Raw genomic sequence first — 26,930 nt, 5'->3', positions numbered from 1 at the left:
GCAATGCATGCTACTGCACTTTACACAAGAATCAGTTCAAACGTCAGAAGGATTTATTGTTTTATGAACTCTAAAGCCCAATAAATTAATCTCATCCCGTCATAATGGTGTTGCTGTGTGGGCAATATTGACATGTCATTGTGTGTATGTATGTTAAGCTGTTTGACTGGAATCTCAAGCACCTTGCCCTCCATCTGTTTTTCTTTCAGCACATAGATTACCACTTATGTGTTTATATTTAGGATGCCATGGCACTTAACGATACAATACTAGAACCACTAAAGCAGAAAAACCTATGTTTTTTTAATGTCGTTTTCCAAATATCACGTTATAAGTGCCACTGTAGCAGCTGTGCGAATGGAGATCGTTCAGCCTTGAATGGCCACAAAAAACGTGGTTACACAAAACCATATCAATTCCCTATTTGTAAGGACAGAGACAAAAACAGGCTGCCTTATATCCAAGGGCTGAGGGGCCAAGTAGCGGTCATAGACAATCAACTTAAGCTGCCGTCTCAAACCGCCCTTGACAGCGGTTTACATACACACACATATAAAAAAGATTATATCATATTCCTCAATGGGAATAAAGGCTGAGCTATGGGACCTCTAACACGATCACACAGCTGTGAGGAGGGCGTGGGGGAGGTGAGGCTAGAGGGTGTGATGACTCTCGTCTGGGGGTTTAATCAATGGGACGAGATGGTACATGTGGTCCCGAGTAATTAGCATGCTTGAAAAAGCGCAAATGTGATGGGCGATGGGTCGATTTATTTATTTAATTTCCTTCTCGAGGCCGAGGTGACATTGAAACGCACGGTCAAATACAAGGGAAATCACACGGGAAGGAGACATTTTGAATGGAATGAAAGACGTCTGACACACACGTGGCTCAGCGGTGAGTTAAGGGACGAGCCGCATGCAGGAGTGGAGGACCTCGACACCGTGCAGTTCCCGCAGTTTGTGCATGTGTCTGGAAGAGGAGGCGAGAAACAAGGGATTAGGAGACGAGGAACAGGAAACCTGTTTTGACTGCGACATGCGTCATGGCGGGGGGTCTCTGTCTGTCTCTCGGGGGATGTAAAAGGTAAGCGCTTTGAGTCACGGTACAGCTAACTAATAGGCCTTTCACACATGCACAGGGAGCCTGAGCTCCTCTGTATAATCCACGGTGTGTGTCCCCGAAAATGTCAGAATCTGCCCCTCTGGAATTAAATCTATAAAGTCTGAGGAATTGGAGAGTCTGAGAATCCACCACGAGCGAGTGGTTGTGTGGCTAATGCGTTGATGACGTTTCTATCGCAAGACTGGCGTGATATCGGGAGCACGGAGTGGAGCTGCTTCGTACTTCTCTCTTCTTGACAATATTTTTGCGTTCCAACTTCCTTCTGCTTTCCACGCTTCTGTTAGCATGGCGTATCTGTCTAAATAAATGCAGTATTAATATCACCACAATAAGAGTCAGCATTATGGAGTGGGTCGCCTCTCCCGCCATCTTCGATGTGTTTGACAAAACACAGACTTTTTTACGCTCCTTCCTGCCTCCTACACGCTCTTCCCAGGAGTATCTCCAATGTGGGAACACGTCAGGTACGGTGTGTCTCCTGTTATGTCTGATCATCTTCAGACCTGATTCCCCGGAGTTCCTCCTGAGGCCATGTACAAAGTACTGCCTCAGACGCACACCTCTGCTCTGTAGGCAACTCACACTGATGACTCGACAACCATGACGCTTTGATCACGCACATATATCAGGAGAACTGAAATGGCTCAATGATTTTAGATTATTTTTATTTATGTATTAGGATATTATTTATTGCGTAGTCACTTTGGCTGATCTAAATATAGACACACGCCGTATAAAGCTTGTTTTGTCTTTGTTTGCTTTGAAACAAGGATGAATTCCCAAAACCCTGAGTATGTTTCAGACATAGCCTGGAACTGTTCTTCTCAATATGTTTTAGTCGCAATAGTTTCCGTGAGTTTCAGGACTTCTATAACTGGAGACTTTGAGTCCTTTGAGTACTTTGAGTAGTTCTTGCACTGCTCAGCAAGCCAGTCAGCCTCATATGAGCCACTGTGGGCCAAAGATGTGCGTTCTATGCAACAAATTTGCCCTCATACTTGTCAATGGTCGCAATGCTGAGCGTGTTTACGCCTCATTCATGGACATTTCTTTGGAGGCGTTCAAGCATGTGGTATTTTAATGAAGACCATTAAGACATTCTTGCAAAATTCTCAACTCTCAACCAATCTCAGGGACTCATAATCTCAGGGACTGAATATATTTAAAGCAGTGAGGTTAAAAAAACATTTACATTTATATCACTATATTGTATGATGTAATATAATATCTATACTATCTGCTATTATAGTAGCATCATCTATGCATCTATTCTAGGCTTTGAGACTCATTTCTAAAGCCTGGCTGGGATGAAATTTAGCATTCAAGGTGGGAAACATTTGTCTCCATGTGTCATGCTTTCCTGAAATGTAATTATATCTGGTTTACTAGGTTATTAAATTCTGGGTTGCACCGGAAACGTTACAAAGAAATACACTTGGGATGTTCTTTCCAATTATTCACGCCAAAGCAAATACAACAGCCCAGCTTCGACATGACAAACTCTGACAAAAAAATGTGTGAAAACCGTCTGCCGCAAAAACGACATCAATAGAGTTGTTGCATTACTTGTTAACATTCCCTCATTTACACATCATTTCCATCCGAAGAGTTCGAGCGTGAAAGGAGAAAATATTACCTATATATTACTGAAATATTAGTGTCTCCGCAGAGACTGCGGATGGTGTCGACGGCATTCATTTTTCATAGGATTACAACTTTTTGTTTATTGGATGCTTAAAAACTCTCTTAATGAGCCCCAATGACGGTTGAGCTCTAAGCTAGCGGCTGTCATGGAGTTACGATTCAACGTTCGTTATGTGCACAACTCTGCGATTTAATAAATCATATGCGCTATGCACATTCTGAATCAATCGATATCATCATCAATATTTTGTAAGACCTTCCATTTCCGTCCGTAGTACAATGTTGCCATGACTCTGAATATGAACTATGACTATGAATAAAAAAAAAAGGAATTTTCAGCACCCTGAGCATTTGACTCATCGTACGTGACTCCCTGCCTCCCTAGAATCAGTAGGCTCAGACAGAGAAAGAGGGATATATAGACAGAGAGACAGACAGAGAGAGAGAGAGAGAGAGAGCGAGAGAGGTAGAAAGGCAGAGACACCGCAAAGAGGGGTAAGAGAGCTCCACCTGGGTTCAGTGTGACACAGCTTCCCCAGGGTGATGGCGGCGTTGCGCTGGGCCTCCGTCCTCCCGGCGGGGGTGTTGTCGGCCGCAGCCAGGCGCAGCAGCAGAGGAACAGCGTCGGTGGGCAGCAGGTTGAGAGCCGCTCCCTGCACCTCCAGGCAGTGGCTCAGGCAGAGGGCGGCGTTCCCCAGCACCACCTCATCACCGCTGGACCGCAGGAGGCGGCGGAGGGCCGACAGCCCTGGAACAGAAAGGGCAAACGTGAAGGAAACCATATCGTCTCCCTTCTCTGGGCTTCTGCTCTTTGTTGACGCCGCTCTGAAGTACATTTTAGGCACAGATTGGTGCATTTTGCATTTGTTGAGTCCAACAGCACCCATACCAATTATTTGTAATAATTGTGCAGCAGATGGTGCACCCAGTTAGTGTGAACTCAAATGCTTTGCTTTTCATTTTCTGTGCAAAACGTCCATCTGTATACTTACATTTTCAAAATGTCCTGACTTTTCACTTGATGTTCTACACCCTGAATTGCATTCAGAGAACACTTTCAGAAGAAAAGCTGTCAATCTTTAATCTTGTCATACGCTAATTTTTATTTCCTCTACATTTTTAACTGCATAAACAATACAAACTGGATACAGATAAACAGACACAAAGCACATATAGACAGCACATTCAATTTGTCATACGCACACACATGCACTCCCAAGTGTATGCTCCTTACCTACACACACACAAACATGAATGCGTGCGCACTCACACACAGTTTCAGCATCTGAATACTAGGTCAGGCAGCACACACATTATTCATAGTTTAAGGAAGCAGCTTGAACATGTAATGCCAGCGTGTCAATCATCCCTCACTTTTATCAGACTCCATCAGCTCCTCTCGTGCCAGGTGACTGGCAGCAGTACACACTGTGAGGGTCTTAATGGCATACTTAGTGCTGGTTGGTCCTGCTCCCTGGATTATATATGGAAATATATGGATACAAAATAAATTATATAAAACAATTATATATATATATAAAACAATTATATATATATATATATATATATATATATATATATATATATATATATATATATACACAAAATGAATGGACTAAATCTTCTAAGCTTTACCAACATTTCAAGTTTTTCATGTGGTAAGAGGAAGTAATGAAGGACAATTTTGAATGCAAAAACATGAAATATGCTTAAAGTACAATTCCGGTATTTTGAACATTGAGCCCCCTTTCTGGTTTGTCTAGGATGAAATAGAGTGGTTGACACCGAAATGTTGACTATTGGTCCTGTCTCGGGTATTTGGCTCATTTCAAATCACCCCTGCCTGCTTTAGGCAAGGCAAGGCAAGGCAAGGCAACTTTATTTATATAGCACTTTTCATACACAAGGCAGACTCAAAGTGCTTCACATATAAACATTTTCATACAATAAAAGAAAACAATAGATAAGTAAAAAGTAAAATAGATAGAAAATAAAGGCAAAGTTTAAAAAAACATTTTAGAGAGGCAGAGTTACAAAAAAAAATGCATTTTAGAAAGTGAGAAAATAAAGGCAAAGTTACTAATAAAATAAAAAATAGAAGCATTGTAGATTTAAGATTTAGCAGAAAGCTAAAGCAAACATAAAAGTCTTCAGTCTTGTTTTAAAAGCTGTCAGAGTTGGGGCAAGTCTTAAATCCTCAGGGAGTTTATTCCAGCTATTTGTTGCATAGTAACTAAATCCTGCTTCCCCATGTTTCGTGTTGACTCTGGGGATAATTAACAGATTGGTCTCAGAGGATCTTAGTGGCCTAGAAGGCTTATGTAGTGGAAGCATATCAGTTAAATATTTTGGCCCTAAACCATGTAGGGATTTATAGGTTAGCAACATGATTTTAAAATAAATTCTCTGACATACAGGGAGCCAATGTAATGATTTAAGAATTGGTGTAATATGTTCACATTTTTTAGTCTTTGTTAGAACTCTAGCAGCAGCATTCTGAACAAGCTGTAGTTGCCTTAGAGTTTTTTTCGGGAGACCTGTAAGGAGACCATTGCAGTAATCAAGCTTGCTAGTGATAAAGGCGTGTACAAGTGTTGGTAAGTCTTCGTTAGACATGAGCCCTCTAAGTCTTGCTACGTTTTTAAGGTGATAATATGCAGATTTTGTAACTGATTTGATGTGACTGTCGAAATGTAAATCTGAATCCATGATAACCCCTAGATTTCTGGCTTTGATTGAGGTTTTCAGGGACAGAGAGTGAAGGTGTTGGATAACTTTAAGCCTTCCGGTTTTAGCACCAAATACAATTATCTCGGTTTTGTCCTCATTTAGTTGAAGGAAATTTTGGCACATCCAGTATTTGACTTGCTCAATGCACTGGCACAACAGATCTATGGGCTGATTGTCATTTGGTGATAGAGATACATAGATTTGCGTGTCATCAGCATAGCAGTGATGGTCAATATTGCTATTTTGCATGATTTTCCCTAGTGGGAGCATGTAGATGTTGAATAGAGAGGGTCCTAAGATCGAACCTTGTGGGACTCCACATGTCACGTTTGTTGATTCTGAAACAAAGTCGCCAATGGAAACAAAGTAGTTCCTATTTTGTAGGTAGGACCTAAACCAATTTAAGACTGTGCCTGAAAGCCCCACCCAGTTTTCTAATCTGTCCAAAAGTATTGTATGGTCTACAGTGTCGAATGCAGCACTGAGGTCTAGTAGCATTAGTATTGAGATTTTGCCAGAGTCTGTGTTAAGACGGATGTCGTTTACAACTTTAATAAGGGCGGTCTCGGTGCTGTGAAGGGGTCAAAATCCAGATTGGAAGGTGTCATAGCAACCAGTTGATGCCAGGAAGTCACCTGGCATCAGGAAGTCACCTGCAACTGTCTGTCAACAGTTGCAAATAGGGTTTTGGCATTATTAGTATTGGTTTTAATGATATTGGAGAAAAATGTTTCTCTAGCACTTTTTAAGTCTAAATTATAGGCACGGAGGCTCTCTTTATAGATGTCATGGTGAATATGAAGTTTTGTTTTACGCCATATGCGTTCAGCCTTCCTGCATTCTTTTTTCTGGGCTGTTACAAAAGCAGCTTTTTTTTCTTTTTTGCTTTCCAGAAATCGTTTTAACCTTATAAGGTGCAATGACATCTATGACTTTCAAAATTTTCAAATTCAAGTTTTCTAAAAGATCATCAGCAGAACATGGGTTGAGAGGTGGTAGCAAGGAGATGGCCTTTTTAAAAAGTACATTAGAATGTTCATTGATATACCGTTTTTTGACAGTATTTGATTTTGTCTGTATGTTGGGAATAAAATATATATTAAAGAAAACACAGAAATGGTCAGACAGTGAAGGATCATATGTGGGTATGTGGGTGGCCTGTAAATAAGGGTGGTCTGTAAATAATTAATAGAACTCTGGGGGAACATTTCAATACAGCACAAAGGTATTCGAATGACGGAAAATCACCAAATAGCATCCGTTTCCCCTGAAATACATTTTTAAATATAGCAGCGACCCCTCCACCTCTTTTTCCAGATCTACATACATCAAAAAAGTTATAGTTGGGAGGAGCTGTCTCTATCAGAACAGTTGCACTGTTATTTTTTTTCTAGCCATGTTTCAGTTAAAAACATAAAATCCAGTTGAGAAGTGGTAATAAAATCATTAACTAAAAAAGATTTGTTATTAAGAGACCTAACATTAAGTAGACCCATCCTGATGGTGTTATTGATAGGCTTTAAGGTTGATTTTGGTTTGGAGGGAATAGGTGTGAGATTTGAGAGGTTAGCAGTGTGTCTAAGTTTCCCTTTGTTTACTCTCTTAGTGATTACAGCAGGAATGCAAAAGTTGCCATGTTTTGATGTAGGCAACCTTGGGTTCAACAGATTATGCAAAACTTCCTTTGTGCTGTGTCTACGGCTGAACCCTTTTTTGTCTCAGTAATAATCAGGACTACTATCAGTACAGGGAGGGGGGGGCTGGGGCGCCCTCCGCTTGGGTGTTATCAGACTGTGGTCATGACGTGGGGATGGTATCATTGACGCAGATGCAAGTTTGGTGCCAACATTTCTCAGTTTCTTAAATTCATCTGGAAAATCATAAAGGGAGGAGACAGTGGAACTGGAGTTGTCGTTGTGGCTATGGGAGAGATTAGGCTGGTGGTCATCATCAATGGGAGACAGCTGGAGGTCATCATCGGTGGGGGAGTGCTGGAGGGCATCGTCGATGGGGGAGTGCAGAGGAGGGGGGTGGCCTTTCCTCGCCAAGCCAGCATCAGCAAAGGGGGGAGGCATGGTGTCGATGGCCTTTAGAATGGCTGTCTATGGGCATTCACAAACCTGTCCTTAAAACAACCCTAAACGTTTGTTTTCAGAAATGTGCAACTCACCGAGTTGTAAGTGATGTTTGTTTATGTTCCAAATCAAGTATCGTAGCGAAATACAGTTTCTGTCGTGTTTTATTTGGCATTTTGTAAATCTATTGATTTCTGTTGGAAGACTCTTTGCATGTTGACCGGAAACGGAAAGAGGGGCTGGTTGTAGTCTTTTCGCTCGGTTCTAGCCCTACTGCTGATGCGGAGAACCGAGTGAAAAGACTACAACCAAATGTAAACAGCGCCATTTCCGTTTCCGGTTTGGTTTCCGTTTCAATGAGATTTACAAAATGCCAAATAAAACACGACAAACTGTATTTCGCTACGATACTTGATTTGGAACATAAACAACCATCACTAACCACTCTGTGAGTTGCACATTTCTGAAAACGAACGTTTAGGGTTGTTTTAAGGACAGGTTTGAGAATGCCCATAGACAGCCATTCTAAAGCAGGCAGGGGCGATTTGAAATGAGCCAAATACCCGAGATAGGACCAATAATCAAAATTTCAACCATTCTATTTCTTTCTAGACAAGAATTGACCAGAATTGTCCTTTAAGTCTGACTATATTCCTGAAATCATCATCGTCAAATGTTTTAGAATTTTGAATTCCCAAAAATAAACAAAAACAAAAAAAGATTATTATGGCAAAAGCAATAGCCTGCAAAAGCATGCTTGTAGCAGTGATGAGCCAATAGGTGCCGGAGATGTGAGGAGGAGGCGGGGAATAAATATGTGGGTGGAGCCCTTATAAAGGCATGAGTGGCACATAAACAGTGCTTGTTTTGTCCTTTCAGGTAAAGAAAGTTTGATACCGGTATCAAAACCAGCCACAATGTGAGCACAAGTGATGAAACACAGGGGAAAAAGTTCTGATGATGATGGTGATCACGATGATGCGACGCCAACGATATTGATCGGCGTACGTACCTTCAGGAGCCGGCGCATGGTGGTCACCACCCCCCTGCGGACAGCGAGCTCAAGGGCCGCACTGCATTGTGGGAGAACATGGCTGAGCACACCAGCTGCTCTCTGTGGGACGGAGGGAAAACAAAAGGACGGAGAGAGTAGAGGCCTTAGCGGTCACACTCGGAGGGGCTCAGATGAGAGCGAGAGAGAGAGAGGCAAAAAGGTATCGTAAGGCAACAAGTTGGGAAGAAATGGCCAGAGGGCAGTAGTAGAGAGAGATAAATAAACTAGAGTCTTCTTGGGGGAACGAGAGAAGGTGGGCCTATAAAGAGGGAGGCTGGGGGGCAGGGGTTATTGGGAGTGCAGAGAGGGGAGGGAGTGAAGAGGGGGTGAGGAGGGGGTAAATCACACTTCCCAGAGAGCTGCAAGGGGATCCTGAGACTGTTAGCAGCGGCCTGAGACCATTTCTGGAGGTAAAGCGAGATCATGAAGTGATAATAAATGCAATGGCAGATTGAACGTTACATTTCAGACGACAGAAGCAAAAGTGAAGGATGAAGAAGAGATGATGGGGGGGGTCAGAGGTGCCCCACCACCTCCATTATTTTCTCCAGTCAGCCCAATAAAACAACCTCCCGTTTTAATCCGGTCCCATTGTACATCACCCCCACCCCCACCCACTCACACACACACACAAATCCACTACAACACTTCTTCCCCTGAGTTGGAGAGTAGTCAGCTTTATAAATTGTGTACAGCACCAGGGTACTGAGGGGCTTTTCACTGAGAACAGATGGGCCAAAAATAAACAGAGTGTGCAAGTTTAAATTTAGTTTAATTTAAGGCATGGAGGCGTCCTATTCTTAATAAACACACCAGGTAAGGTCCCAGGACACCATTCCCATGCAGAGCTTCTAAACTATGGAGTCAGGTAAAGAGTTTATCCAATAAGGAATTAAGAAAACGGATGAGAATATAAAATAAGTTTGTACTGATGACTGACTATATAAGGTGTGCATCAGTGTAACTACGGTGTACTTTTCACTGGCTATCGGAATGGGACACGTGTTGCACTTGTTCTTGGCATGATAACTGAAGGGACAAGTTGAAAATGTAAACAATCAGAGTGCAATAGATAAATGTCAACATTTGAAGGGAACAGTGTGGGGAAGTGAAGAGGAGGGGAATGTTTACAAAGTGAAATTAATCCAAATGGAAAAATCTACACAATGAGTTTTATAGTCCATAAAATGACTCAAGGACAAACATCGGGGGGGTATGGCGGGAGCACAGGGGGACACATTGCATACAAGCAATAACACTCATTAGCACAGAGGGCAACGAACATACTACCGTGTTACTCATTAGCACACACACAGTAGCTCCTGCAGCCGGGACTTTAATCAACAATGATGACACACGTAAGGAACAACACACAAAAACAGAAGGGCTCGCTCAGAACAAAGCAGGGCCGTTGCACATTCCGGCAAGCAGTGTTATTTCTCTGTTGTTTGGGGGGGGCATTGCCAGTGAAAGTGACAACAGCACATTCGTAACATCCAATTACCCATGATGAATTGTTTTATTTTCTCATGTTGGCAGAAATATGTTTGTTTTTTGTTTCTTTGCACCTGGGGGAGTTTTCGGATATCCATCAGTCTAAAAAAGCAGCAACTCTGAACTTTCAGTTCAGAGTTTCACCAGAAGCTATGACAGCAAACAAAAGTTAACTATTCCTGTTGGACGCAGACTTGTCTGATTGTGAAGAATAAGAGGTAGAAGTAGAAGAAGTAGAAGAAGAAAAAGAAGAAGAAAAATAAGTGCTCCATTACTCACAGTGATTATTCCTCCGTGGCTATCACTCAGCAGAGCCAGACACAACGTGCAGAGGGGAATGCCGTGTTCCTACAAGTAAGAATTTAGGAGGGAGTCTGGTGAACATACACAACACCGGTTTATTTAATGCTATCCGACCATCTTTTCCACACAGATGCTCTTTTTTCATCTCCTAAGCAGGGCGGACTTCAAAGTACTAATACTTAAGTACAACTTTGAGATGCTTGAATTTCACTTAACTACTTTTATATTTGCAGAGGTATACTTTGACAGCACTGCACTGCACTTCAAAACAACAAAGGCAGATATTGATATTTTTCTCTTTCCCCTGCAATAGTCAGTATATTATATTCTACACATAAATCATGGCTGAGGCGCTAAGTCAAAGCTACAAGGTGTTGTTTATTCTTCTACTCAGAAAGCATTTCTCCTACCTGGAGACCAGGAGAGGTGACTGCAGTGGAAATGTTGAAGATCAGTCCAAGCAGCGGATAAAGATTGTCTCTGTATTCACTGTTGCTGCACTGTTTCTGCAGAGCAACATCAAAAGCCATTAAAATGTTAACAAATTATATATATATATATACATACAGTATATTACAAACAGCTGGTACCCAGGTATAGTAATGTCGATATGATAATACCATGGGATGGATCTCCCCAATCCATTTAATGCTGAATTTATTGGCTGACATTTAAAATGCTATTTTAATTTCCATCCCTTTATTTCACTCCCTTATCCATGGGATTGGGGCCGTCCATGAGTCCAATCCAGAGACACACGTGTAGCCAGAGGAAACACCCACAAACTCCACACTCTGACAACACAGTCTGATACCATTGATACTCACCAAGGCAACCACAAACCCTTCCCAACATTCCGGTGAGTGAGCCATATTATGACGGATGACATCATCACGGACAAGACAGCCGATTGATGAGATCAAAGACGGAAGAACATGCTGATTGGTCAGGTTGAAGGTTTTCTAAAATAGGATTGATGCACGCACACGCACACACACACACACACACACACACACACACACACCGTGTGTCAAGACATATTCCAAAAGGGTTCTGTGTAATTCAGTTTATTATTACATTTGTATGTATCAAATCTTAATTCCAATTTAACTGGTCTCACCAGTATTGTTGTGAAAGGGACTAAGACAGTTTCAGTTAGCTTATCCCGTAGCTGCATGCAAAACCTGTGGGGAAAATAAGAAATAATAAACCAATATTCAGATCTCTGAACCAAAACCAATGGTTAATTGGTTAACTCAACTGTGAATTGGTGCTTCTATGTTTTTTTCTAAATCTGAGCATACACTTTAGAAAGGGAAAACTATAAAGCTTGGTTATACTTGTTTTCGGATGCAAAGTTCTCCAGAACAGCCAGAGCTCTGATCTCTTCCTGATCCTTTGGGCTTGCGATGCATTGCATTAGATTCTTCATCAACCTTTAAATCAATGTTGACACAGAGAGGAAGAGAGAGATCATATTCACATATAAATGCATTAAAATTTAAATAAACAAGATGGAAATTGTGCTGATACAACAAAGCTAGCTTACTTTATAACTTCCAAAATTGCAGTTATAAATACTAACATGTTTTCACTACCATCTGCAGGGACCCAGTAGGGACAAAGTTTAATCAAGTTCATTTTTATTAGGGCTCCCCAGACGAAAAAACAACTTGTGTCCCAGGGCAAGGAGTCTAAATTTTTAATCTTGTATCGTCGTATTGATAGTGCTGACTGTGGCGTGTTGAAAACAAGGTGCAATCTCTTACATTTGCACATTCAGGTCGTCAATTGCCATGTGTCTGCTGCGCTGAGTCTGAGAGTACAAGCACAGGAGGGACAGACTTTCCTGTCGCACCGCTGTGTGTTCCGAGGCTAGAGAGTCCACGATGGACTGGCTGGACACAAGGCACGCCATCAGCGTTTTCTGGTTTTCATCTGAAGTGCATTGAAACACAGTGGATGCATGCGTGGAGAGAACAGACATCAAGCATCAGTTATATTCTCTAAGTGGGGAGTGATGCCGCACTTGCTCATCTCACACAAACACACACACACACACACACATGCAAAAAAAAAAAAGTATAGTGAGAAAAGTAATTATTTCATCAGCCAATATTCATTCACTCATATTATCATGATCCAAATTATGAGAATATGGATAATTGCAATTATATTGCATTATTACACAGCTCTTCTCAATGCTGTGTAATAATTGCAATTATATTGCATTATTACACAGCTCTTCTCAATGCTGTGGAATGCTCCGTTCACTTGCATGGGCCTTCCCCACTTCCGGTGGTGAATTATTTTTCAATAATGACCGTTGCTAAGCATATAATGACCACTGTCAAGGAAAGTGGAGTGATTCACGTCTTTCGTATCACTCCACAGGTAGTCCGGTAACTTATCAACCCCAGCGTACTCGGTTGCTAAGCGACGTCAACGTCTTTGGCTGACTATTTCTCTACTGATCAACACTACGAATGGTAATTGTAAAAAGACATACCGTGTGAAGTTATTTTTTCATTTTGGCAAGTAGCTGTGTAATAAACGGGATAATGTATAGAACGTCGTCGGTCATTATCTAAAATAAGCCCCGACAGGGCAAAGCAAAAGCGACATGCATATTTTATGTATTTAGCATATATAATAAAATATGAAAACCCTCTCGCTCAAACACACACACATCTTGACTCATAAGAACCACGAGGACTTAATCACAGGGGAGGCATCAGAAAAGCTCCTTGACAAGCTGCATAATAACACAATGGCGTAATTAAGCATGTACGGCCCTTCAAGTGGCTCTCCCTTCATGATGCCCACCTGAACATCGTGAGAATGAAGCGTCGCTCGACCGAAAGGGTTTGCGGGGGCGGTGGGGGTGGGGGAAGGAGAGCATGTGAAGGGGAGGGAAATGAAGTATAGAACTTCTAAGTCCACCAACCGTTTCCACTGCAAATCACTCGCCATAATCTCAGCACCGACGCACAAAGCTCTGGGGCGCACAGAGTCCTCGAATCGTGTGACAGACTGCTGTGGAGGAATTACAGGAGGGCATTCTCAGTGAGGGAGCTCGTCGGAAAAGGTCACCGACCTAAATAAAAACCGAAATGTCCCATGAAAAGGAGGGTGGGTGTCGGGCAGTGCACTCGGGGACTACGATGATCGACGATGACCATTAAATGAATGAATACGTGTGAGCACAGATAGACCAACGTGTAGATAAAAGCATATAAACACAAAGCACATATTATATCAGCAAATTAAAATGATGCAGGAAAAGGGAACCGAGAGACACAAAACGTAGATGAAAGCAAATAAACACCAACCACAAATGATATAGACTAAACAAACGACAGCAGAAAGGTTTGACAATATCACCAAATAGTCAGTCAAAAGGTTGGCCATCAGTGCATGAACAAATTATACAGCGTTTGGGGTGGGGGAGTTAATACAGAGCACCCTGAGTGCAGATCAGGCTAATTGCAGAAAGGATTAATACTTGGTTCTTGAGCCTGGGCTGTTTCCAGTGGCGAGGGCATTAGTTAATGCTTCCTTTTGGGTGTGGCAGGAGTGATATCGCCTGCGTCGGGCAAGACTGATGTGGCCCTTCACTCAACACGTGGCCTCTTGAAGATCTCGGTAAGATGTGGCTCCCCCTCATTCTATTAAGCCCCGTCTGCCGTTTCATCAAGCTTGACACTTCCAATCCCTTTACACAAACAGATCGGACAACTTTCTGAGACGCTCCATTTCCAGGGGGCTTGAATGATGTCAGGGACGTTGGGATCAAGTGACAGGCAATACTATATATACTACAATACTATCCTGGTCCTAATCGGACATAGGGGAGACATCATCACCCCCCTCCCTCCTTCCCGCCCTTTCAGTGTGAATCTTTTTTTGGGTTTCAGGGACGAAAAAAAACACAAATTCAAGGACTCTTCCGAGTCTCCTCACTCATTTGTTTTTAAAAGTCATTGAGTAGGAGAGACAGGGGCAAAGGCAAGAAAAAATAACCTGAGTTATAGAGTTGACCGGCCTTCTCCTTCGTGGAAGGCCGTCGTCCAGCAGTCATCAGTCAGAATCCCAGTGAGAGCTGTCATCTGAGTACCACACCCGCCCTCTGGCCCCCTTCCTCTTACCTCCTTACTGTGTCATTGCTGATGACCACTCTGAATCCATTATTCAGCCGGAAGAGGGTCTGGCCAGTACCTGTTTGACAGAGAACACTCAATGATCGGCCAAGAACACAGAGAACTTCCTGCCTTCCAGACACCAGTTTTTGTCATTTGATTCATTGTGGATGTTCAGTTGTAGTTATATTTTGGTCGTTATAATAATACAATATATAATACTTATTTTTTTCAAATTAAGACATTTTATTGTATAGCTCAAATTGTCCACTGGTTCAAGGACAACCTAAAACCGATTCTACCAAAGAGCATTCAGCAGTGTGTCAGCCACAAATGTAAAGAATGGCAATATAGCATTTTGGTCTTTGTGTTAAGGGTGCATAGTGCACATGCATTGTATGGGGATTCACTGATATGAGGTCAACAAACTCCATACTGACCATCGCACATTGATTCCGAGTTGAAAGTGCTGTATTGCCATTGTTTACAGGCACGTGCACAATAAATGCTCTCTGGCAGATTCTGTACAAGGAGGTCAATTTCACAAATTCTAAAATAGTAACAGATGTTTTCTTGATGATACGTTTACGGTGGTTTGATCATCCAGACCGGTTTTGTCCTTTACTGTGAGCTCTCCCTACTAGAATGAGTATGAAAAAAGAGTTGGAACTGATTGCTTGAGCCCAGCAGACAGCAGACCAGTGACAGGGCTGTGCTTTGAGGGGAAGGAATCTGTCAAGTCAACGCTGGCATTACCATTCCTCCTCTCCCTAGAGCCTTGCTCTCTTTTCATTTTTGTCGTTTGTGCCTTTTCATTATACAGTGTGAGGGAGAGAGAGAGAGAGAGCTGGTGTATCAAGATACAAAAGACATTGGGTGACGAATACATTCATGATGAAACCAAAACCGATGAATGAATCAGAGCCGGATGCATGTGATGTACAATTTCCCAGCACTCAAAGAAGCCAATACATACAAGCAAAAGACTGTACATGGTGGGGGAGAAAGGAAATGGTGGGCTACTAACTGACAATACAACATATGCAGTTTGCACAACCACGACAGTTCTTCACACCTTGACAAACTTTCTAGGGCTGTCAACCACTATGGACAAGCCAACCATATGGGAAGGCCAACAACCGCCAAAATGGCAAAAAAAAGAACCCTACAATATCCGCATTTGAGTTTCCATGTCAAGTTTTGTCTTCTTAATTTGGAATACAATAAATCTCCCGTCTAATTTCAATTGCAGAGACCCTGAGCACCAAGACACAGTGCAACAGCAAGTGTACAGATCCACTGTGCAACAGGCGCAGACGCTTATGAAACAACATGGCAGAGAGCTTTGTGAGAGCTGCTTGGAGCACTTGGTGGCTTGATGTCTGCTGCGCAATTGTGCCTTTTCAACTACTGTAAAAATGGACTCATTTTGGACTGCAACTCTGCAATGCTTTGAAGCAATCGCAGAGTGCAGCTAAGTGTTATCTAAAAGATTTAGGGGAAGGAGAGTTCAGATTGCAATGCCAATAGGGGCATTTCCTGCAATCGTGGCATTGGGATTTCAAAGACTTCTGCTAATTCAATTAACAAGAATAGACAACAAGGTGTTTTATTCCTCTCTGGTGGTCCTTCATCCAGAATTGTGTCCCGTGTCTGTTGTACACTTACACATCATTGATCATTGAAGATGCGGCTAGGGTTTTCTGACGTTAATCCGATCCCTTCTGGGCTATGTTTACCATTTGGAATTGAAACAAAAGAACCTCAAACATGCCATTTATTTTCTCTAAATGATTTTCACTAAGTTTGGCCCAAAATTGTTGAATCCTTTGTACCAGATAACCGGATGAATATGCACATACAGAAGCCTTGCTCAGATCAGCCCTCATCCCTTCTCTGGCTTTTTGTTGTGGCGCTCAGTACAATCACTGGGATAACTACAGTTTTCATATACCATTTCATTCACCCACTTTTGCAATTTGTGATGGCCAATGGAGGCCCCTCTTCCCCGATCCACGCCTGTAGCCCCTAGGCTACTGACAACTCACTGTTTTGCACTATCACTGTCACTGACTATGTTTTACACACTATCCTTTAAGCGTGTCGCTATTCTACTGATTCCTGTATTTCCCATCTACTGTCAATTATGTAAACCAGCTAATATTAGTATCGCTGTATTGGTAGGCTCAGAGATATATACAGTGAAAGCCAGTGCAGTGTGTAAAATTGAATGTCTACTGTGATGTACATTAACTTGTATTTAGTGAACATTATTTGCCAAATAAATAAAAAGTTTTAAAAATAATAATTTTGAATAAAATGTCTAAAACGAATGAACTTCTAAAGAATAAAAAGCCTTTTTTATTAAACAGTTCACACACACACACACACACACACACACACACACACACACACACACACACACACACACACACACACACACACACACACACACACACACACACACACAGCAGAGCTTTGGGCAGAATGTGTGTGAAGGAGCAGAGGCCAATGGGGCGAAAGTGGTGGATGGAGGTTCCTTTTGAAGTGTGGGGTGAAGTATCCAAAGAGTAATTGTGGGATTATGGTCAACCACAAAGGGGTCAGGTGGATGAAATAGCCACAGTACACGCTCTGGTGTTTTCACTCTAGAAGGGAAAGAGCCGTGAACGTTTTTCACTTTATTTTATGAAATCAAAAATGAGGTTGCCCTCGTGCACTGTAAACCGGTCAATGAATCGTATTTGACAGATGTTGTAAAGTAAACGGAGCAAAACAAATTTGAGAGGCGTAGCACATACTTTATCATCTCATATGTGCAGAGATTGGTAGTAAAGTGTCATATTTACTGTGTTACATATCATTCACTTTTACTCAGGTATATTTGTGAAAACAAAATGCAACACAGGGAAGAGTAATACAATAAACGCTCTGTCTAGGTAACAAAGACACGAGATGCCCTTTACAAGGTCTCCAGTGATGCATGACTAATTGACGCATGTCAATGTTTCATTTATGTGGATTAGCATGACAAAGCTTCTTGAGAAACTTCCACAATACTGCATGGTAAGTTTTTAAGTTGACATTGTGAAACGTAGCATAGCCTCATTGATAAAAACAACAACAACGGTTGCCTAGTGACATTGTTAACGTTGAAAGGGACTTCGATTGATATATATATACTGATATATATCAGACCCGCGTTAAATGCACACAGTGGATCCTCTGCATTGTTGATACAATGAAGACATAATACAGAGGAGATCCATTGCAAGCTCATACATGTATAATTGACCCAATGAATTTGAATAGTTATATTTAGTATATTTATATTCGACAAGCAATTATCAATTCCTATTTTGGAAATCTGGATATTAACGTACATCTTGCTCGGCTTATTTCAACAATAAATGACTCAACTAATTATTTGGAAAACTACTTTGACTTCTTCTTGAGTCAATATTATTTTTTTACCTGATATATACTCTACCCACATGTATGTGTTTGAACGATTATTGGAGAAGTAGTATTTTCCTGAAATAAAGACTGAATTTCTCATGCCGTCGTAAAAAGCTACTTTTCCCTAATTTCCCAAATTAAGCTGTTTAGTTAACCTCAAACCCTCATTCACGTTCAAATAAAAGTTAGGTTGATGCTGTACATTTCTTGCAGTATGCCAGATAAATCAATTTAGAAAATACTATTTCAGCAAGTTATTTGGTAATCCTGTGAAATTGTCAGTTGGGAGAAATATAAAGAGTGAACAGAGTTTACAAAACAATATAATCAGCTACAACTTGTTTAGAATATGTGTGATATCGGTGGCTATTTCCTAGATCAGTTGGCAAACCAATGAGCTGGCAAACCAATGTGCTTTGTGTGAAAGCCGGTAATGTGATATATTCTATTGAAACACTATCATTTGAATGTCATCCCAAATGAAAATCCACCCATTTTTTTATTTTTTATCATTGCGTCCTCTCTCTGAAATGCTTTAGCTGTAAATATGCTATTTATTCTCCCAAACCCTATTACCATTGTACTTTGTCTCGCTCTGCCACTTCCTTAATATCATAGGAAGCAGCAAACCTCTGGACTGTGAAGGACAAACGAGATGGACAAACGAGATGCCATTTGGAGGCATTAGGCCATTACATTAGGCCCCAATCTATACATGCAGCCATAACAGGCCGAATGCACCAGTATTACGACATTTAGTCGCTTTTCCAATAGACTTTTTCTTACTTCTGTTGCTTAACTGTTCTTTGCCCATTGGCTATCGAAGCAGGACACAATATTTGCCTTTTGACCATGGGTTAAACCATGGACCATGAAGAGCGATCAATTACAGCCAGGGTAAGGGCTCTCTTTCACCTCAGTTTTTGTAGGTATTGACAAATTGACTGTTACCCACAACAAACAGACTTTTTATTTTGATGTATCCCCTTTCGCCCAGTGTTGGAAAGTCTCCCTCAGCCAATCATGTATAAACAAATACGGAAGTATCGAAAGTCAATGTGACCTGCCTAGCTAATGGTTTTCCACCTTTTCTCTTCCCTCTTTTGAGCTAATGGGGCTCCCTCTCTCTCTCTCTTTTTGCCATAATTTTGACTCTGTAGGCCTTATAGAACACAAGGAACCTGTTGCAACCAGTTGAGCAGGTAGTCGAACAACATGAGATAGAGAACCTATCAAAGGAAAGGATTGGAGAGGACGTCCCCACAGTGCACTCACAGTCAGTAATGCCTTTCGACAGAAGTTCCAGCCCTCCGCAGTAGTATAGGGGGCTCTGGTTGGGCCTTGAGAGCTTCTCCAGTAGCTGAGGCACTGTGGAGGCCTTCTGTCCTCCCCTGTCAAACTCCTCTGTGGCACTTAACTCCTGACTCTCTCGCTCCTCTTCCAATTCCAGCTGAGTCAGGTATTCTGCATGGACAAGGATGAAACATGTGAAAAAATATGATATCAGAGGTAGATGAGCAATCATGCCCCCCCCCCCCCACTTAGTAGAGTAGGCCTCCTATGAAGCCATCTTCCCCTCACTGTCTTCCCTTAACTTTCCTCACCTTCAGTAATGAATAATTAATGTAATGCTACTTTATAACTACTTTATAGTTGCTGACAAATGCCAAAGGAATAATTATACAGTACATAGTATATAATAATTTACCATTCATTTTTCTTACACCTGTTACCTTTTCACAGCTCACTCAAATCCAAACTGGACTTGCTATCTTTCAAAATTGATATTGAACACAATCCCTCGTCTTCCTAAATGTCACTGGATTCATTTAAGGAGTGTGATGATTGCGACACTATGAATGAAAGGTTTTAAAAGGGGAGAAAAGTAAAAAGAGGATGCCTCCTCTATGGTTTGGTCATCTGACAGGCAAAAGAAAAATCTGAATTGGTATTTTTGACAGAAAAGAATAATAATGAAACTATGCAGGGAAGAGAGACCTTTTTGTCTCCTATAATAACAATGAATATCCGCCACCCGCCCATCCCCCACCCCACCCTCACATCACATTTGCAATAGTCTGACATTATAATGCCTAAGGAGTGAGGACAGAACCAGCAATATGTTTCCAACATTTACTTTCTCTTTATCTCTTATGCACTGCTGTGCATGTTATTGTTAAACTTTCTCTTTACCATTCACCATTTTCTGCCTCTCAGGTTCAATTTCCACAATCTTTTCATAGCAGTTTCTTGCCTGTAAAAAAAAAAAAGTGTTTGGTACATCACCCTTGTAATATGATAGGTTGTTGTTCTCCCCTGATATCTTCCGGGACCATGGAAATCAATAGGACTGTGGCACCAGCAATATGTCTATCAGCGCGAATAAGTGGCCAAGACACATTTAAAACCATGATAGGAAGTAGACCATGCATTCTTAAGTATTTACATTTTAATTACCAGGTGCCAGTAAGATTTGGATGGCCTAGTTTGTCAAAAGGCAAAATTGCTTTGCCAAGATTTACCACTAAGGATTTCAGATAGCTGCAGGATATGCTTGATCAAACATTGATATACATATCACAATTATCATAATCATGATTTAAAAAGAAAATGCATTGCAGATGTCAGGTGACTGTATTTCAAATACAGATTGGTATATATAGATTGATATATGTACAAAATTGAACTGTGGGGGAGGGATTAATGTTAATGAGGGGTGATCATGCTCACCTCTTTATAATTCCGCAAGCCAACATATGCTTTGCCCATATGTACATAAGCTTTGATGCATCTCTCATTGCACTGACAGACCAGGCAGAAAACAAGAGAAACAGTGACAGGTTACTTATATATTCTACCACACACGTTTATATCCTGCCATGTTGTACTAGTTAACTTGTTTTATTTATTTATTAACTAGCTAGAGGCAATCGAGTACAAGGGAAAGGAATACCAAATTAGCATGAAGTGGAAATGCACTATTGCCTTCATTTTTCTTTCGTCCAACCTGAAAAGCTCATCATAGAGAGCGATGCAGTGCAATAAGTGCAGCCTTGTGTAAAAAAAAAAATACAAAATCCAATACCCATTATGAGATCACTGCAACACCATACCTATGGTCCTCTGAGTACCCGGGATTACAGAAACTTTGGCTTGGAGATGACACCATGAAAAATTAGGTATCAACTGAGCGACCTGCAGTTTCCAAAGTAGAGCTCACCTTCAGGGCCCATTCGCAGTCAATGACGGCCTTGTTGAACTCTCCCAGCTTAATATAGGCCTATAGGAAGGCATTGTTCAGCGTTAGACGACATGAAGTAATCTCTAACAAAACACAGTGAATAAATGTGACCGCAGGAGGTAAAGTATCAGGTTGTTGTGTGTGCACAAATGGTGCAGTGAAGTATTACCGTCAATAGGGAAACCTTTTTACATTTTAAAAGCAGATTCAATTCTGACCACATTCCTGTAACTGTACACTACTTGAGACAAGTCAGTTTGGCAGAAGACATCAGAACAACTGTGGCTCATTAACGAAGGAGTAAAATCTGAATTCTGAGACACTTGTTGAACCCCTTGTGGTCAACTCCACACTGCTCCACCTCCTGTAAAAGAAAGTTTGACCAGACACTCCACAGGTGAGACCAGACCTTCCCGCTGACCAGCCACTCCACAGATTCTTGATTCACATCTCCCAGTAGAAACAAAAATAATTGACGTGGCACCAAGTCTCCAACAGGTCGAGTCATTAATTGAAGGCATCTGAACGTTTACCTGTGCTCGGTTGGTGTATAGTGGCTGCATGTCACGTAATTCTGCCAATCCATCACTGTAAAACTCCACGGCCGTTTGGTAGTCTTGTCGTGAATAAGCTTTGTTTCCTTTATCTTTGAGTTCTGTGGCAAAAAGTGGACATTATGTGCATGTAGCAATACAATTTACTTGACAACAGCAGTGCAACTGGTTTTTATCTCTAAATAAAAAATTAGGGAACAGATGTTTACAAACCATTTGCCCTTTCCTCCTTTGCTCTCCTTCTCTGCATCCTGTCTTCCACATCTCTCTCCAGACTCTTCAGGTAATTCTCTTGACACCAACATATTCATAAGATCGATTAGTACAGATGCAGTAGGCTTTAATGCCCCTTTAAAAAAGTATCCATCAATTCACTTAGCATTAGGCTCTCTAAAGGCGTGTTGTTAAACAGTTAAAAGCAGTCAAAAGATCTATCTAGGTAATGTGTTAAAATCTCAAAGGTATCTGTTTCAGTTTCTTTGGCGCCATCTACGGTGAAAAAAAAAAAAAACTGTTTGCTACTACACACAGTAGTGAGCTGAAGTGTGAGTCTGTTGCGGTGGCTCTGCCTACTCTCTCTGGTGGAACAACCACTGCTGGGTAATGAAAATCACATCACTCACTGCACAGCTTGGGATTTGAATGTATGTTGGGAATGTCACCACCGTCACTGTTACGTTTATAATACTGCAAGGGCATTTGTCATTGGGCCATAGACTATATCCCCATTGTGTTACCTCCTTATGTGATAGACAGTGACTTAACTGACATTCATTTAAATGTATATCTTTGGAGATCTCAGATTGGATGTAGTAAGAGCTCTGACGCACTGCTGTGCATATTATTGTCAGAGGCCATCATTTGCATATCAAAAATGATATGTAGGTGATTGATAGTGATTTATTGTCATGATTTAATTTATTTTACTGGAATTTCTTAAGTCAGAGAAGTTTTTGGGAGGGGGAATGAGGGTGAAGAGAGTTCCAGTTCCTGAAGTTCCCTACAGGGTTGCTAATGATGATCATGATGATCATGATGATGGTGGGGAACGCTGTTCTTTTTAAGTGAGACAAAGACATGAATGTCAGTTGAAGGTAGGTAGTTTTCTAAAATGAGCACGCAGTGGAAGTCATTTAACACAGCTTGTCTGTCCTGTCTGCCTCCAGCATGCCATAATTTGCTGCGCTCCTTTTTTTTAACCACATATTCTGCTTGAAGTGTTCAATGTCGACATATAAGGTCACACTATTTACTGGCAAGTTTGCACATGAAACAATGTGGACCAAGTTGACAGCTTCTTGTTCTTGGCGTGCAATTAGCATCATAGATTCAGAGCAGGGACATAAATGCTGCATGCCAGCCTCCTTTACACAGATATGTAGTAGAATTTGTATAACCACTCATCAAATCATGGCATTATAAATGTGTTTTAGTTGTAATTGGGACGATGTCAGTTTACTTTTACTCACCTGCATCTACATCTGAGCTGTACTGAGGAGGACACTGAAAAACACAGGGGGGAGAGTGAAAACAGAAAGACAGGGCAGCATATTAAGATGAACTGTGTTTGGGATATATGTTGGCATAAGCGAATGTGTTTGTCTACCATGATAGCAGGGGGGGGTGTGGTGGAGGGGTTCGTGTTGATGGTTGTCCGGTTGACAACAGTCCTGCACGAGCCGTCCACCCCCCCATCCTCCAGAGCGGCGAGGTAGCGGTCCGCCCTCTCTGCGGCCGCGTGCTGCTGGGCTTCATCTGTATCAGCCCTATGCAGCTCGTTCACCAGTTCGCCTGATTTCAACCACAGAAACACTCTTCCATGAATGACTATTCATTTACTGCCTGCATTTGTATTCCCTAGTAAGTGTAGTCTCTGTACAAAGTGATCAAGACAGGCTCGATGTCGCGTTATTATGATTGTAAAACAAAAGTACCATACGTGCATTTCAGCTGTTTCCACTCACACGGAAGAATTCGAGGCTATTTCGATCGCCCTATAACACACCAAGACCTTACTTACTTATTGTGTCAACGTTTTTTAGGAAACTCTCCAAGTCCTTTCTTTGGTCCATCATGTAGCCGGGGAGTCAACCCTTTGTTGTTACCACGACAGCCGTAGGCATGGTGACAGTGCACACGTGACAGAAGAGGGTACAACGGAGAGCCCTGTGTGTGTCCCACACAGGGTGTAGACCAGCAGGCTAGCGGCTTGAAAAGTTACTTTACAGCCCTTTTAATGTATACTGCAGACCAGCAGGCTAGCGGCTTGAAAAGTTACTTTACAGCACTTTTAATGTATACTGTAGCTGTTCAAAACCCTGTCCCGTATTAAATACTTTACCATTGCTACTCAGTTCACCCGACCAGCTTCCGTATTCAACATGTATGTTTACGAAGGAAAACGTGACGTTGGGCCATTGCCATCGTAAGCGCTGTCTTGCCCTCAGCAGCAGATCAACACTGCCTCCGTGTGTTTGTTGAGGTATTTTCCTCCTATGGTCTACCAGAGAGAGAGAGAGAGAGTGTGTGTGTATTTGGTGACATGCAGTTTTGTGTTTGACCACTGGGTGGAGCATTCTTCTTCTTCTTCTTCTTGTAGGATTCCGGCAGTTAGACGCTTTTTTAGCGTATTACTGCCCTCCCCAGGTCCGATGTTGAATTTGATTTTTACATACAGTCCTGTGTTGTGCAGGAATTGCAGAATTGCCTTGGAGATCAGTTTGTGGTTCTCACAGTGTCCAAACAAAGAAAAAACTGAAAAAGACTCAACTCTTAGTCCTAACAGTCTATCAAACAATATATGTCTTTCTGTCCTATATTTTATACACGGCAGAAAGATATGTTTTACTGTCTCTGAACTCCCACATTCACATAATTCACATGATTTAGCCCACAGTGACCCAGCCAGCCTTAATCTACACAGTTTAACTGTGAGCTCCACTCTCTCCCAGGGTTAGGGTTAGGGTTAGTTTTGCAATCTGATCCACCTGCTCATTCAAGGAAGCTGTCTGGGTCCTCTTTTATTTTCTATCTTTACCAATGACCTGCCCTATGCTCTGGAACAGACAAAAGTAGTAATGTATGCTGATGACTCAACTATGTTCTGTGCTGCGTCTACATGCAAGGAACTGACTGATGTATTATGCAAAGAATTACAAACTGTGTCTGATTGGGTAGAGGAAAACAAATTAGTTTTGAACATCACTAAGACTAAGTGCATGGTTATTGGTACCAGGAGAAGGATTGCCGGAGACTCCTGTTTAAGTCTATCTATGGGTGGTATTCCAATAGAGCAAGTAAGGAAAATGAAATTACTTGGTATTATAATAGATGATTGTTACGTACAGTGTTCTGTATGTCTTATCTGTTATACATGGTATAGGCCTACATGTATTGTGTTCTGTTTTTGTGTAGTATGTTTGTGTTGTTGTTCTGTCTCCTCCTCCTGTTTTCATTCTCCAAACTCTCAGATGTGCACACCTGGTCCCATTCACCAAATCACCACACCTGTTCCAGATCTCCCATCAACCATTCCCCTTTAAATAGTCCTGTGTTTGTTTGTCAATGGGGGGGGGGTGCTTTGGTTTGAGCTGTGGCAGAGCTTTGGTTGAGCTCTGTTGGCTTGTTTTTTTGGAGCGTATTGGCTAGTGTTTACTAGTGGTTGCGAGTGCTTGGTTTCTTTGTTGGTTTATTGTATTGTCTTTAGTTATTACACACTTGTTTAAACCTCAGTACTTTAGTTGTTAGCAGCCTACTTTAGTTTTGTCTTTGCCTTTGTTAATTCTTTGGTTGTGCGCACAGGGTCAATAAGGACAGGTAAGATACCCTGGGGTTTACATATTGCATACACGTAGGTTTACCTGTTGTTAATACCCTAGGTTAGAGTGAGCACCACCCACTGTACTTTTTGGGTGCAAAGCACCTGTCAATGGGGGTGTGGGTTTTGTTGTGTTCTTTTCTTTGGTGCCACTGACAGTCCTTGTTGATCCCTGTGTTGCTTTTTTGTAAATAAATACTTTATATTGAATTCACCTTTTGTCTTGGATTTTGTGTGACTGCAGCCTCACTTGCCCAAACCTGTTGCCCTTATGTTGCGTCCTACTCCGAGCCACCAGGGGGCGTAACAATTATCAATTGTCATGGTCTGACCATATTGACTCAATTGCTGTAAAAATGGGACAGGGTATTGCTATGACAAGAAAATGCTCTTACTATGTGACACCCTCAGTCAGGAATCAGGTGATTCAGGCTCTAGTTCTCTCTCACTTAGGGTACTGTATGGTCGTGTGGTCCAGCGCCGCTAAAAAACACATAAAAAAACTCCAGCTTGCTCAAAATAGAGCTGCAAGATTGGTTCTTCAATGTTCTTTTAGAACTAATGTCATGAAGATGCACAACAGTCTGTCATGGTTGACCGTTGAGGCTAAAGTAACATCTAGTCTTGTAATGTTTACCCAAAATGCAGTTGTTGATAGGACACCCAATTTTTTTTCAGAACAGCTTGTTCAGACAGGCTCAAGGCACAGTCATATGACTAGACTGGTCAGAAAAGGCTGTTTTGACCTCCCACAGCCCAAAACAAATCAACTGAACAAGGCAGTCATTTACAGAGCCGTCAGTCAGTGGAACTCCTTACCCATTAGCATAAGAAGCATCAAGGGTAAATATAGACTAAAAAAAATCACTAAAACAGATGCTGAGGGAATCTACACAACAGGATTGACTCTATGCTTAATGTACTTGTAAACTTGTAAAATTATTATGTATTGCATATTGTCAGTTTTAAAACTCACTTTTTCTCCTGTCAATGGACTTTGCTTTTTTATTGAGAGGTTAATGATGTTTGTACAATGTATTGAAGTGTTGTATATATATATACATTGTTTTTAACTTTTGTGATATTGATAGGATTTTTTACAGTATGTATGTTTATATGTCTGTATTGTTTTTGTGTTTTATGTGGACCCCAGGAAGATTAGCGACCACAGCTGTGGAAGCTAATGGGGATCTGAATAAATAAAATAAATAAAATAAATTCCCCCCAACCCCAGCGTGTCCCAGAACCCAGCAAAAGGTGATGTTAGATCTAAACCCAATTCTAAAAAACACAGT

General features: G+C 41.5%; 1 protein-coding gene across 1 annotated transcript; it reads right to left on the bottom strand.

The window, feature by feature from the left end:
* Nucleotides 1–275: 275 nt before the first annotated feature.
* ttc12 (tetratricopeptide repeat domain 12) lies at nt 276–24,185 on the bottom strand. The gene is made up of 21 exons (XM_084466852.1): nt 23,839–24,185; nt 23,425–23,609; nt 23,288–23,321; nt 22,032–22,109; nt 21,798–21,919; nt 21,244–21,303; nt 20,754–20,825; nt 20,217–20,277; nt 19,299–19,487; nt 14,574–14,643; nt 13,373–13,461; nt 12,195–12,363; nt 11,766–11,861; nt 11,546–11,609; nt 11,253–11,387; nt 10,836–10,931; nt 10,402–10,470; nt 8,587–8,688; nt 4,144–4,243; nt 3,280–3,517; nt 276–972 (listed from the first exon to the last, which is right to left on the bottom strand). Exons 1-21 carry the CDS (start codon nt 23,891–23,893, stop codon nt 903–905), a joined length of 2,154 nt encoding a protein of 717 aa, XP_084322978.1. The 5' UTR covers nt 23,894–24,185; the 3' UTR covers nt 276–902.
* Between the last annotated feature and the right edge of the window lie 2,745 nt (nt 24,186–26,930).

This window comes from Micromesistius poutassou (genome assembly GCF_964030765.1).
Source record: "Micromesistius poutassou genome assembly, chromosome: 4".
Lineage (NCBI taxonomy): Eukaryota > Metazoa > Chordata > Actinopteri > Gadiformes > Gadidae > Micromesistius > Micromesistius poutassou.
The sequence above is the reverse complement of the archived record's forward strand: the minus strand, read 5'-3'. Positions and strand labels throughout refer to the sequence as shown.

Coding starts and splice junctions, on each gene's coding strand:
- ttc12 (XM_084466852.1), bottom strand. CDS start 23,893: ATGATGGACCAAAGAAAGGACTTGGAGAGTTTCCTAAAAAACGTTGAC. Junction 11,862..12,194: donor GACGACCTGAATGTGCAAAT/GTAAGAGATTGC, acceptor ATTGATTTAAAG/GTTGATGAAGAATCTAATGC. Junction 973..3,279: donor CTGTGTCACACTGAACCCAG/GTGGAGCTCTCT, acceptor CTCCTCTTCCAG/ACACATGCACAAACTGCGGG.